We start from the raw sequence: 14404 nt of genomic DNA on the forward strand, positions 1-14404 counted from the left end.
GAGCCGGGCCGTGCCCGCGGGGCTGTGCCGGGCCGGGGGCAGCGCGGCGGGGAGCGGGACAGGCCCGCGCCCGGCGTCGAGCCCTCGCCGCCTCTCCGTGAGCTCCGCCGAACATGTTCCTGGCAGGCGAGGCCAGGGGAGATGCAGTGAGGCGCGGGGCACTTTTCCAACAGCTCCTCCGCCGGGAGAGCCAGTGGCACGGCGCGGCGCCGCAGCCCGCCGCCTTTCGCGGCTCCCTCGAGGCGGAGCAGCCCGGCCGCCATGCAGCGAGGCAGGGTAAGGGCTGAGGGTTGCGGGCCGGGGGCTGCGGGGCGCGGGTGGTGCCGGCGGGTCGCGGGTGGTGCCGGCGGGTCGCGGTCCTATCCCCGCTGACGGCGCCGTCGTTGCAGGTGCGGGCGGCGGCGGCGCTGCTGGCGCTGCTCTGCGCGGCGCTGCTCCCGCTCCGCGCCGAGCCCGCCAGGGCGCACAAGCAGCGGCCGGCGCGGACCCGGAGCTGCGGAGAGCGGCCCGAGGAGCTGCTGGAGCAGCTGTACGGGCGGCTGGCGGCGGGCATGCTCAGCGCCTTCCACCACACCCTGCAGCCCGAGCCGCCGGGCCGCCAGCACAACGCCAGCTGCCCCGCCGGGGGACGCCCGGCCGCCGACAAGAGGGTCCGGCTCCCCGTCAACCTGCGCAGCGCATCGCCCTGGGCTTACAGGTGACTCCGGGAGCCGCGGGAAGGGGGGTCCAGCTGCCTCAAGGGGACTTTGCGGGCTGAAGGGAGCCGGGCCGGTGTCCCCGTGTGGGGCCGGCGGCGCCGGGATCCTGCGGCTCTCCCTGCGCGGTGCCCGGGGGATGATCGGGGGGCGAGGGGTGACCGCGGCACCGAGCAGCAGCCGGGAGGAAAGGTGCTAAAGTAGACGTCTAGGTAAGGCGATATAAGGTAATTACGTAAAAACAGCTTGTCTGAGGAATACGTCTAATGGGCAGAAAGAGAAACGAATGAGGTGGAGTGAGCCGTGAGATGGAGCTCACACCCACCCAGGAGCACAGACCACCCCTCAGAAAGTTGCTTGGGGAAATTGTCATATGTGAAGTTCGCTCAGAGGACCCTCAGCAAAGAACCGCCGCCAAGGAAGCACCTCCTGACTCTGTAGCAGCCCCAGGGGGGCTCAGATCTCTTCCTGAGATGTGACTCCAGACGCTCTGCTGTTTCTAAAATACATGAGTACACTCAGTGTTCATGTTACGTACAGGCAGAGCCGTATCTTCACTTACCAAACACTCCCAAGGGATTGCTGTCCAGTTTGCTGTAGGAGCATAGGCAAGGAATGAGTACAGCAGTATTCTGCATCTGTGTTTTCAGCCTATGCTTTGCAAAGCTCCTTCCCCTGAGGTGGAACAGAGGCTCAGACTATTTTTAAGGGAGCGTAAAAATAACTTAATAAAGTAAATTTGAATTTAGGCTAATTAATACACAAACCAAGGGTCTGCATTTCTACAGGGAGCTATGGAAAAGCTTGGAAACCACTTATCTAGAACACTAAACCCAGTGTGTGATCACATTCTCAGAAGACTATCAAGCCTTCTGCTGGTTTGTCTTAGTAAGACTAACAGAACTAAGAGAACTGAGTTCTCTGTTTTCATCTTTCTGTAAAGATACTGCAGACAATAGGAAGGTAAAACATGCCCATACTTAAAAGGAACTGACTTTCTTGCTACTTTCTGTGCATTATCCTTCCCATATGCTTTGATGCAGTTACTGTGTATTCAGCAAACAAATATCTCCTTGTTAGTGGTCTCCAATAAACATTCATTCTGTGGCATGGGTTTTGCCCACTTTTAGTTTAAGAAGTAATCCTGCCGAGAGAAAAATGGTTTATTTGCTCAGTAAGTTTTTCATAAACAAAGTATTTTTAGTAATACATTTTCTCTAAGCAGACTGAGGATTTTTAAGCTACCTAAGCATGCTCAAAGCAAGTATGATGAATGAAACACCTACCACTAGGCTCAGGTAATTTTTATGATGGTTTTGCCAAATATTTGCTATCAGAATCAGATATATCAAGTATTGCTATCAGAAAATTGTTCTTCTGGTTTGAAAACAATGCCTTCCATGCTTACATCTCATTAGGCAGGTGTTTATTTTCAGTTGGGCCTCTGAATAGGTTTATTTCTTAACAGAGAACCAGCTGCTTTTTGGGGCTTGGCTTACAAAAAGTTTATTAAGAAGCTGTAAATCCACTGTACTTTTCATCAAAATGTTTTCAAACAAACCACTAACCATTCACATACAAGTAACATGATGACTTCTCCAAGCTAGGAATTTTGAAAGATAGCGGGGGAAAAAAAAGTATACTATTAAAAGCAAAATCTAAAAATATATTTAGGTGAAAAACTGTTTCTCTAGGTTGAAGAGAACTGAGCACACAGTCCAGTTAACAGATCCCATTTACAGCTTTTTTTTTGTGACTATGGTTTTACTGTATCATTAGTGTGCATTGAGAAACCAACAGACATTGCAAGATTTGTAATGAAAGTGTAAAATATAAGATTGCTAAAGTGCATTAGCTATCCCAACCTGCTATGTCATAGATTTTGAAGCTAGATATGAAGATCTGTTTTATTCTACAGTCTTCACCTGGAAGCAAGCTCCCTCATCCCATTAGAGCTACTGTGTATCTTTGATAAGGACATGCAACTCTCCATTAAGAACCTGCAGGTGATGTTACATGACACTTTGTCAATGGTTAACCGATTTAATTTACACAATCCCAACGATTTCTTCTCCATGGCTGGGGTGTTAATCTGAAAAACTGCTTACAGCTGTCTTCTGCAATACAGAACCTTCTTGACAAGCCTACTCACATTTAATTCAATCTTTCCTCATAAATTTCTCCCCTTCACTGATTCATTGCTGCCTCCTGAACTGTCTTCTGAATCACTGAAGTTGTTTTAGTAGTGAAATAAATTCACTAAGTAGACTGCTCTTGTACACTATAGGACACTGCTCAAGGGCTGGATTCAACTGCTTGAAATTTGCATCAAGATGCCTGCTCCGTTTTGGTGTGTCTCACAGACATCCTGCTCTCTGACTTCTTTTCTGCACCTAAAAACTTACGGTGCAATTCATTTTTGCTCTGTGCATAGAGTCTTTCTTTTTGACCTGCATTTTAATGTCTGAGATATCTTATGCTGTTTCTACGTCTTCACTGGTGTTGCAGCAGTTCCCATTGTTACCATCTGCAGATTTCATTAACATAATGTTTACACACCCTATTCCAGGTCATTAATATTAAAGATATTAAGTCTGGCTCTACTTACCTTCCCCTGTATATCTCCCTAGGCACCTGCTCCCAGCTGTTTTAACACTGCTGTTTGTAATTCTTCTGCTCAGATGACTGTTCAGTTAAACTGAAATTTTTTCATATCAGCATTTATGAGAAAGAATCAAATATATTACTTAGAAATCTGTTCACCCCCCTGCATCGCCTGTATCCCAAGTTTGTCATTCTAAGTGTGGAAGAATTAGGTTTAAAGCTGACTGGCTTAAAGCTTAGATAATTCTTATGTAGCTTCTTTCCTTATCTTTGTTCTGTGCTTACTATTTATTTTCCATTACTTGGTCTTTTAATTTGGTTATACAAAAATCAAGACTTACATCATTTTTGGCTTGCTGCAACCCAGAGATACAGGGGTTGTACATGGATTGCACCACAGATCCATCTGGTCCCCAATCCTGCTGCTAGCAGCAACCAACAGGTGGTATTTAAAGCAAAAGTTAGCAGAAAAGTATTCATCTGTCTGATACTGAAATTCCACCCTGATGGCCACAGGAGATCAGTATATAACTCAGGGCACAAAGTTTAATCACATGAATTGCTCTTTACTCTGCAGAGCTATAAAGAGACAGCAGAGTTCCCTGAAGGCAGTTAGGCATGTTGGATTTGTTCAGCAGTTCAGGAAGCTGACCTAAAAATTACCCAGTTTTTTTAAAAAAATAAAGCCAGCAGCAGAAGCTTTGCCATGAAATCATCATTTCACGAAATCCATCAGGCAGACTGTGTGCCAGTTTGTGGCACCCATCCAGGAGCTGCTTGTCCTTTTTAGCAGCATTACTAAATGGACAGTCAATGATATCCAGAAAGCCTGCTTGTACAAGGAGGTTCTGCAAGGGTCATGGTCCTTGGCTACTCCTATGGTTCAGAGTTGCTTAAATAGTATTAGTGATATGGGCTGACCATAAACTCTGCCAATAGCACAGGATGGGTGCTACTTGTTAAAATTTACAGAAGCCATAATCATGGTGAATCTTTACCAATGCAAGCTCAGCTCTACAGGTGCACAGACAAGATTCTCGTGGACAAGAACCATTATAAAAAGGATTAATTTTAAATACATATCTAAATGTTTGCAGGGTCTGATCATAAATCTCAGAGTAATGGTTGAAAAATCCCACTGAAGTCAACAGCATTTTTACAGGTAGTGTTAATTTGTGATTCCATTCTTGGGGCTGCAGAGCATAGATGCCATTCATTAATCAGCTGTACACATCACCTCTATTTTTATTTTCTGTTTTCTTAAGGTTGTAATAACAGCCATTTTGTAGGAATGCATTGAGTCTTCTGCAAACACACCTCTGCGTGACTTTAGCAAAAATTCTTTATGTGTATTCAAAAAGTCATTCACGTTTCTAAATATCCAAATCCCATGGTTTCCATGTCTGCCTCTGGGGCCTAATCCTATGTATACTAAGGGTTATTTACAGAGATTTAACTTTTATTGTTAGTGTTGCTCTGATCATGAAATCTCACATCATCCACTCCCTCTCTCAAACATTGCCCAGCTTGTTTTTTTATTGATGTTCAAAAACCAGTTTCAGTTTATAAGCATCCTTGGTTTAGTGTTCATTTACATAAAATTTAATAAAAGTAATACAGACAAGTCTTTTTTACTGGTAAAAGCCAAGCATGTCTGCAATGTGTTTGAAAAAGAGGTCTTTCCTTTACATAATACTCCAGTGGTTTTCTAGAAGCTTATCCAAGACGTTTTTCAGGACTTAACAGTACTGCGTGGCACAGTGTGCATATCCCAAAGATACAGCCAAGGGAAAGAATACAAGGGGTCACAGTCTGCCATCCTTTTCAGTTGAGGACATGTTTGTACAACTCTTCAGAAAGTCAGTTATAGCATTAGGCTACTCTTTGCAAGCACTGTAGTTACTACCTGTATATAAAACAAACTAACATAATGTGAACAAAAGAGCACCTGCTATAGGAAAATAAATGTCTTGCCAAGAGGGAAAAAAAGTTATTAGCTCTTAATCCTGTAAGTATTTTGGAGTGTAAAGGAAGGGGATGATGATCTGCTTATTAGACTTCTGATAACATCCAGCTGTTAGCCCAGTCCTGAGTCATTTTCTGAAGAGTCAGCTGCCTGCTCCAGCACAGCATCTCACTCCCTGGATTCAGAAGCTTGGAAACTATGAAGTGATAATATTATTAAAAATACTACAAGTGAAAGTAGCAGCACAGGACAAGACAGATTAGGTCTCTGCAAGAGTTTTACTTCTGACAGAAACTTTTGTCTTGAGTTTCCAGGCTTAGAATGTAAACGGCAGGAAGTTTGTTTTTCACTGGGAGCCCTCAAAACCCTTGTAGGGTCATAAGGAAAAGCAGCCTAGTCACACTTCATTAGCAGTTCCAGTTCAGCACAAATCTGCTTCGTGTTCCAGCAGACCGAAACAGAGCAGCCCAGCAGAGCTCCCTGCTCCTGTTGCTTGTGAATCAGGAGCACTGGTAAGGCAGAATTAGCCTTATATACCAGTGACCCGAGTTCACAGGACAAGGGCAATCCTCATAAAAATGTCTGGGCTGTCTAGTTTGCAGCAGTGGCCACAGCAAATGACACAAGGCTGCAGGGGACAGCTGGATGCCAGTGAAAAGCTGCACTTCTCTGGTCCTCCACCACTCTCTTCCCAGCTGCATCCATCCCAGCTGAGTGTATCTTACACTACACATAGGAAGGAGTCAGTGGGAACTTGGAGCATGTGTTTTGTCTGGTTAGTTAACCTGATGAAAAATGCCCTGTTCTAGAGGATGTAAAAACATGACTTGTAAGTGTTGGGAGTAATGGAAAGGCATCAAACTGAAGCAGCTGAGGCAGTGGTCATTATCTGCACAGAGTGGTCTTGTTCCATTAATGCAAACAGAGGAAACAGGTCACACAACTGCATTTATCCAGCCAGGTCACTGGTGTTTCTTAGTGGTTCAGACCCAAGTAGGTCTGGGCTGCCTAGAAAGATAAAAATAAGGCTTTAGTTATATGGCTTTGCCAAACAGGTTTGTGCTGAAGATGCAGTACCTTGGATATGGCTCCAAATTTTAGTGACATTTGAGTTAAGCTATTAACTTCAGGAGGCATTACTTAGTGCCTGGATCTGGATGCAAAACCACATCTATATTTTCAATCCATCATCCTTCCAATTCCTCACATGATGGAGTAGAGGTGTCTACATCAAACTTAGTAATACAAGAGATTTTTTCCTTGGAAAGTAGAAAACCATGCCACAACCACACCATCCTTCCAGAAAAGCCCCCAGTTTATACCTGACTTTTTCCATGTGGGAATTTGGAGGGGAAAGTTTGTTGTAGACCATGATTCCAGTGTTCTTCTGTTACTAGTGAAAACTCTTATGTTTGCATGGAGAAGCATGTTCATGCTTTCCAGTAACATCATAAACCAGGTGCTAGAGATAATACAGTAGAGGAAATACCAATGACTTGACATATGGTGTGTTTAACAATGTACCACTGAAATTACTCACACTTGAGTTTGAAATGGGAATGTATCACAGTAGAAAGACCTGTATTCCCCTTTCTTCCCTTCTGCTGGCTACCAGACATTTATTTCACATTGATGTGAGATCCTGTAACATGAAGGTATTTCCTGGGGAAAGTAAACAAGTATAAATGGAACAGAGAAGCTTTGCAAAAAATATCTGCAACATCGCCAGTGTCTGGCTATGAGAGAACTGGACAGGTTTTTCTGTGAGGAAAACCAATTCTTTAAATATATATATATATATATATATATATATAATGGCCATTATATATATATTTAAAAAGTCTCTTTTCTTTGATGACAGGATAATCAAGTTTGTGTTTGGCCAAAGCTGTGATTCCAGGTTTCCTTTAACCTGATAAACAGGTGACAATTCTGAAAAGGGCAGCTCCCTTCTGCCCCCATTGACAGCTACTTGTTCCCACTGGCTTGTTGGTGTAGATCTCTGTGTATATGTGGCAAGATATACACAGCTTTCAATGAAGTTACTTTTTAGTTGAATGAGTTCTTTAATCAATCCTGTGACCAGAAAAACATCGGCATCAACCCAGGGGTGGGTGTGAGAGGGAGAGCCAGGCTGCCTGTTTTGCAAGTACAGACTTTGTTGACTAGCAGTGACTGCAGTCACAGCTTGAGGCAGACTTATGCTGCTTCTTCCACAGCTGAAACCTCTTCTCACCTAAGAGATGACCTGAGAAGATAAAAGGCTAACGCTATGATACCCAAGGAAGTGCTGCAAACCCTGGGAAACATAATTTAGAAATCACTTTAAATCTGTTAAAATTTAAGATCATTTTAAGATCTGTTAAGAGATCCCACCTGAAGCAGTGCATCCACCTCTGGGACCTCACCATAAAATGGATTAAGTCCAGGGGAGGGCCGCAAAGATGCTCTAAAGGATGGAGCACCTCTCCTATGAAGACAGGCTGAGAGCCTTCAGTATCTATAAAAGGGCCCTACAACAGAGTGGGAAAGGGCAGGTAGTGATAGGAAAAGTAGTAATGGCTCCAAACTGAAAGAGGATAGGTTTAGATCAGATATTGAGAAGAATTAGTAAGTGAGGGTGGTGAGGCACTGGTACAGATTGCCCAGAGAAGCTGTGGCTGCTGCATGCCAGGAAGTGTCCAAGGCCAGGCTGGATGGGGCTTTGAGCAACCTGGCCTAGTGGAAGGTGTCCCTGGCAGTGAGGTTTGAACTAGATGATCTTTAAGGTCCCTTTCAACCTAAACCATTCTATGATTCTGTGGTTGTATTGTGGTTTTCAAAATCAGTTACTTTAAAATGGCTGTGGGAAAGGGGTATTGCATACTCAGTAGTTTGTTTTATCCCATAAATAATTATCTTGATGACAGGTATTTGATTCATTTTTGTTATGCAGTTGCCTTACTTATCTACTGCATGGTGGTTCTATCCTGATCCCAAGTAGAGGATGGCTTAAAACCCAGTGCAAGAATTTTTACTGTTCTTACAGCAATTCATGGTAAACATTACAGGATTGACCATTCTCTCTGGTATTAAATCTTTTTTACTCAAATTTGTATCCTCAGCTGCTGTGATTTACCACCCTAACATGGGAAATTATTGATTTAGTTTTCAAGAAAAAAAGTGTTCCACTTCACTGTCAGGAAAATGTATCAAGTAAAGAGGCAGCAAAGTATTGCAACGGAGCCTCTGGGCAGGCTGGGGTTCTCTGCTGGAGCTTTTTAAGAATGGGCTGGACAAACACAGGCAAATACATCTGAGCTTGCCCCATGGAGTCACAGATGACTTTCTGATGTGTCTTCATGCTCTCTCCATGCCAGCATCAGCCCATAGGACACTTCTGCTGTGCACTGTGTGCATCTGACCATGTACGGTGTGAAAGTAGGAGTGGGGGAAAGGGCAGAAAAGGGTTTCCTGTTATCTGACAGGTGGGCACGTGATAACATATGTGAGGTTGGCATCCTCCCAAAGCAGGGATGGGCCCTGAGGGAGGAGCGCCGGCTGTGCTTCTGGGCTGAATGCTTCTCCAGTCAAAGAGAGCCATCATCCCTCCCCAGCTGGACAGCAGAACCAGTGCTGAAGCAGGGCTAGTTCTGTAATGGTGTGACAGCAGAAGGTTATCTGGAGGAAACCTGAAGGTTCAAAGAGGAGAGTGGCAGGCATAGGAGTTGAAGGTATTTTTAAAAAATCCTCATTTTCTGGAGGTGTAAACATATTTTCTAGAATAAGGGCACACCATTCTAATAATGTACAAGTTACAGCCATGCCTGGTAATTACTTCCAGTATAAGCAGGAAAAGCAGGTAAAGAACAAAGCAACAAATACATCAGCATCACAATAAGCAGTGTGGCTACACACTCCAGTATATGTACTCTGCTGTGCACTTAGTCTTTTATTTCGTAAAACAAGCAGACTTTATCATCTTTTACTCTCCTTGCTAAAAGCAATGGCAATAGGTCAGCCAGGATCTGTGTGACTTGAGACCATAGTATCACATCTTTGTTTACGCATCCAGCAACATCCAGAGAGGAATGACAGAACTTGGGCTTTGCTGATCCAAGCTGTACTTAGGATCATAGAACCATTAAGGTTGGAAATGACCTCCAAGATTACTGAGTCCAACCTTTGACCGATCACCACCTTGTCAGCTAAACCACAGCACTAAATGCCATGTCCAGTTGCTTCATGAACACCTCCAGCGGTGGCGATTCCACCTCCCTGGGCAGTCCATTCCAGTGCTTGACAACCCTTCCTGTGCAGGAATTTTTCCTAATGTCCAACCTGAAGCTTAGATTAAAAGCTTTGCTTCTACTAATAAGGAATTTCTAGAGATAGAGCATTAATAAGCAAAAAGAAAGGGAAAAACAACAAATGGTGAAACAACAAAAAATAGAGGCTATAGTCTTGAAGCTTTGAGGCAATGCTTTACTTCAAAATATAGCAGGTCAGGGCAGAAGAAACACTGACATTGCAGTTTATCTCAATGTGGGCATGAAAATGCTACTTTTCTCTGGTTAGAGGAAGAGACAGAGGTGAATTAGAGAAGGAAATACAGAGTTCTGCTTTCAAGGGGAAGGCACCTTTAAAACTCCAATAGTAGGGAGGCAAAAGCTATTGCAGAAATAATAGTACAATTCAATTCTATTTAAATTATTAATCTTTAAACATCATGTCATGTTTTTAACAAAATAATGTTAAGAAGGATTTGTACCAATTTTTGAAGAACTCGAGGCAGATCAAATGCCCAAGTGTCCTTTTTAATGCTCTATTTACCCATTCAGTCCAAACCACAAAACTTATTCTTCTTAAACCCCTGAATCTCACAATTCAGAAAGCCAAATGCTTCATACTTCCGTGTGCACTGTAGGACCTGATCAGTTCTGTTAGTTGTGCATGGTTTTTTCTTTACACTTTATAAATAAGAAGTCAGACACCAATAGCCACAGCTATTTTCCCGGGAAAAGACAACAAAAACATGATATAATTATTATAATTAAATAATAATAATAAATAACATTATATAACTCCAAAGGAATATATCTATTTTTAGAGGTACTAACGAATCTTTATTTGCTTTCCTATAGAATTTCCTATGATCCCACAAGATATCCCAAATACATCCCTGAAGCGTACTGTCTGTGCAAAGGCTGCCTCATGGGGATCTTTGGGGAGGAGAATTTCCACTTCCGCAGCACCCCCGTGTACATGCCGACCGTCATCCTGCGCCGCACGTCCTCCTGTGCCGGGGGCCGCTACGTCTACACAGAGGATTACATCACCATCCCAGTGGGCTGCACCTGTGTGCCTGAGCCAGAAAAGGAGGCCGAAAGCGTAAATTCCAGCATAGATAAGCAAGAGGTGAAGTTGCTGGTGAGCCAGAACAAGCCCTCATCAGAATGAAGAACATATTAGGAATCGTGTTACAGTACTGGCCTCACGTTCACATTTCACCACCTCAGGAAACTGCGACACAGCAGCAAACACATTGACTTGCCCTCTTTTTCTGCTTGCAGTTATTTCAGTTATAAGATGGAAAGTTTAGTCCAGTCACTCAGATCATTAGAGATGGTGATTCGTATGAAGAACTTCTTTAGTTCATGTACACTTGTTTAGTGAACTTGCTGAGTTCATTGTTGCAAATTCCAAAGTTGCCTTTTTTCTTTTTCTTAGAGCAGAACATTTTATCCTTGCTTATTCACAGTAAATTTTAGAAGATGATGCAATTGTAAGACATATTAGCTATTATTATAGCAGGCTGCTGGTTGTACATATTTTTAAAGAATCTCTTATACTCTTAACTACCTTAAATAAAAATCACATAGTTGCCAGACATGTGCCAAATCAGCAGTTAAAAGGATAATTTCTCAGGCTGGGAGAGCCTTCCTTTACATTGCATAAACTCCAAGCAGTGTTCTTGGCTGTTACATCTTTGGCTATTTAAACACTACAGTAAGGAAACCTTTGCTGAGTTAGAGTTATTAATGAAACAATATTCTATGTGTTTCCTATTTTTAAACTTGCCAAATTGCTAAGGGTACAAAAGTGTTGAGAAAAAACATGCTAGAATATTGTAAAACTGCAGCAGACTTTTCTGATGTGGACTAAATCTAATTACACAGAAAATATCAGTTAGAAAAAACACACTTTGGGTCCCAAGAATTCTGTATTAGATTTCATCCATCACTAACTGCTTAACTGTTTCCTGTGATAAAACTGTATCTGTACAGTTGAAAGGCCAAAACCTTTTTCGTGTTAGGAGAGGAGATTCCCCACTAAAAAATAAGTACAGAGGATAGGCTCCATCTCAAGTACACTGCAGGTGAGTAAGCAGGCTAGGTCTTAACTTCTAGATGCTACAAGAAGTTCACTGAAGTGAGTCCCAGTCCAAACAATTTATACAATTACTGTTACTCAGTTTTCCCTATGCCACATGTAACAATCACCTGCAAGAGCTGCTAGTCCATGGAAGCACCATCTTCCATCTGTGCAGCTTAGTGCTGATGGAACTTGATGGCAAGCCCTAAGCAGAAACCCTGGATAAACAAAAATTTGCATTTCCAGAACAAGAGACTGAATGTTGACTCAGTGTAGTGAATGAGAATCAGGAATAACCAGGCATGCCTTGCCCTCAGAGGGCCACACTCGCCAAAACTGATCAACCTCTGAATGCACAGCAGAGTTGTCTTTTACAGTTGAAGGAGCATGACTGCAACATTTTTACAGAATAAACATCCTATGCAGCAATGCATTTGCCACATCAAGAATCTCAAAACTGGCCTTTAATTCATAGTGGAGAAAGTCCCTACACTACACAAACACACACTTTGGAGTGTTGTTGGATGAAGAATGGAAAGACTATGAGCTAACCAGAATTAACAAGTTAAACAGAGAATGAAAGTCATACAACAACTACTTATCTTGGTGCACAATTATGGACTGTGCTCTCTATGACTCAGTCTAGCATAACAGTATTTTTTCAGTGCAATTTATGTAACTTTGTACAAAGCCTAAAATAGCTTAACGAATAAAAGATTCCCTTTATGATGTCAGATTGAAGTTTGTAACTGTGTCTTTTGTGCAGATGCTTTTCCTCAATTCTACTTGTCTTTAGATCTGTGTTTCCTCAAATTGTGATGCTTCTATCTCAAGGGAATCCTCAAAGGAGAGTTCAAACAAGGTCATAAAGTGTTTATACTACTCAGAGAACAGCTAATTGCCTAGCTGCTGCCAGCAATTAGAGGTAGTTACCTGTTCCCCAGAGAATGTAAATACTTGCAGCAGTTCAAACCACTTTTCCTTCCTCCTAATGTGGAAGAACTTCTTACCCTCTGAGCAGAGGGAAATGATAATCAGAGGGGCTCAAAAGGGAGACAGACCCACAAAACTGGAGAAACACTGCATTGGATGATGTTTCAGCAGCCTGTCATCTCACGGTTTCACTACTACATTGTGGGGTTTTTTTCCACACACACACTTCAGGCAGGGTGAAGATGGACCTTCAGACTTCACAGCATAGAAAGCAAAGTCTTCATCGTAAAAGGCAGTAAAATGACCCCAAACAACAACAACAAAATGTCAAACCACGCAGCATTTAACATGTAGTAAATACCCAGAGGGGCTACCAGGTAAAACTCTGGCTAAACACTGCCCTCCAGCAGAACTCATCTGTCTGCCCACACGCTTTTCTTATACAAATTTGTCTGCAACAAAGTAGTTATTAGAGCACATGATATATTGGCATGATGGGGAGGAAAAAAAAAATCTCACTTCTTTTTTTGCAACTCTTGTCCTGCAGGCACTAGTTATTGGAATAATTTTGAGGTTTTCAAGTAACTAGAGCATGTTCTGGGAATTCCTGGGAGTTGCAAACCAAGATTAGGTAAATGGAACATAATCAGTTTCTTCAATCCAGTAAAACAGATGCTTTAGCTTACGTAGAGCTTCAGAAATTGGATGACTGAAAGTACTACAGAACTGCAAAATCTCAATGGATCAATAGAATGAGTATGTTGGCAACCTCCTTCTCGTCACACTGCAACAAGTGCAGAAAGCTTCCCATGGTTACAAGCATCTTCATGTTATCTTGTTCAGAAGCCTGTTTTCCTTTTTTAATCTTTACCCTCTTCTGTGACAGACTTTTTAGCTGAGCCAATTTGCTTCCCAATCCAGCTTTACAGTTATGGGTCTCTTAAAATCCGTGTTTATGTTTTAGCACGAGCAACTGTTTGATAGTTTGTTAGTGAACAATTGTTTGTTAATACTTAACATTAAGAACTATTAGCTACATGAACATTTGTCGATCTTCAAAATACCCTTCCATCTATTCTTTCTCTCCACATTACTCATGTTGAAAAGGTTGAGTATTAAATGTAGTTTGCATTTGTTTGGAATTATTATTTTTTTTTTTTAATGAGGTCATCACATCATGGATTTATATCAGTTTCACTTCAAATGTGGTGTGACATTTTCCAGCTTCTAGCCCTCTGGTTACAGCTGCTGCAGCCTTGCCTTTAATTTGCATGGGGGAGGGAGGGTTCATTGGAGTTGCTTCAAGGTTTCACAAACTGTTGACAGAAGGCAGACATGAAATGCCTCATTGAACCAACTCCAGCCCCAATAAATGCAAACAATTCAAAGCTGGAACTATCTGGCAGCTGCAGCTGATTTGAGAAAATTTTTTGTTGTGCCAGAAAAATCTTTTCCTTCAACGAGGTTGTCCCTGGAATATATTAGAAGCCACAAAACACAGAACAATATCCTTGGTAAAGACATTATTTTCTTCTCTGTAGTATCGCTTAAGATAGGTTGGAAAATTCCTGTCATTCAGGAAGGTTGAGAAAAGCCTGAGATGCTAGTTTTGGTTTACTTGCCAGTCATTACCTGAAGATGTTTGTCTGAATAGGTAGAGATCTACAGCTGCAAGTGTACATGGAATTGCATGGGGGAACATGAACACGAAAGCCGCAAGGGGAAAAGGGAAAAAGGCTGTAATGTGGTCACAAAGCATTAACCCCATTAATCTCTGTGGGATTAGGGAACAGCCATAACTACCTGGAATAGGGCATGAGGGAGATCCAGTCAATCCCACATGTTTTGGTGG

At 42.5% G+C, this 14404-nt stretch overlaps 1 protein-coding gene across 1 annotated transcript; it reads left to right on the forward strand.

The window, feature by feature from the left end:
* On the forward strand, positions 1-12353 carry IL17D (interleukin 17D). The gene is made up of 3 exons (XM_064645326.1): positions 1-276; positions 390-697; positions 10389-12353. The coding sequence occupies exons 1-3, from the start codon at positions 262-264 to the stop codon at positions 10702-10704; spliced, it is 639 nt and encodes a 212-aa protein (XP_064501396.1). The 5' UTR covers positions 1-261; the 3' UTR covers positions 10705-12353.
* Positions 12354-14404: the final 2051 nt, after the last annotated feature.

Source organism: Pseudopipra pipra, chromosome 2 (genome assembly GCF_036250125.1).
Source record: "Pseudopipra pipra isolate bDixPip1 chromosome 2, bDixPip1.hap1, whole genome shotgun sequence".
Lineage (NCBI taxonomy): Eukaryota > Metazoa > Chordata > Aves > Passeriformes > Pipridae > Pseudopipra > Pseudopipra pipra.

Coding starts and splice junctions, on each gene's coding strand:
- IL17D (XM_064645326.1), top strand. Junction 698..10,388: donor GCATCGCCCTGGGCTTACAG/GTGACTCCGGGA, acceptor GCTTTCCTATAG/AATTTCCTATGATCCCACAA.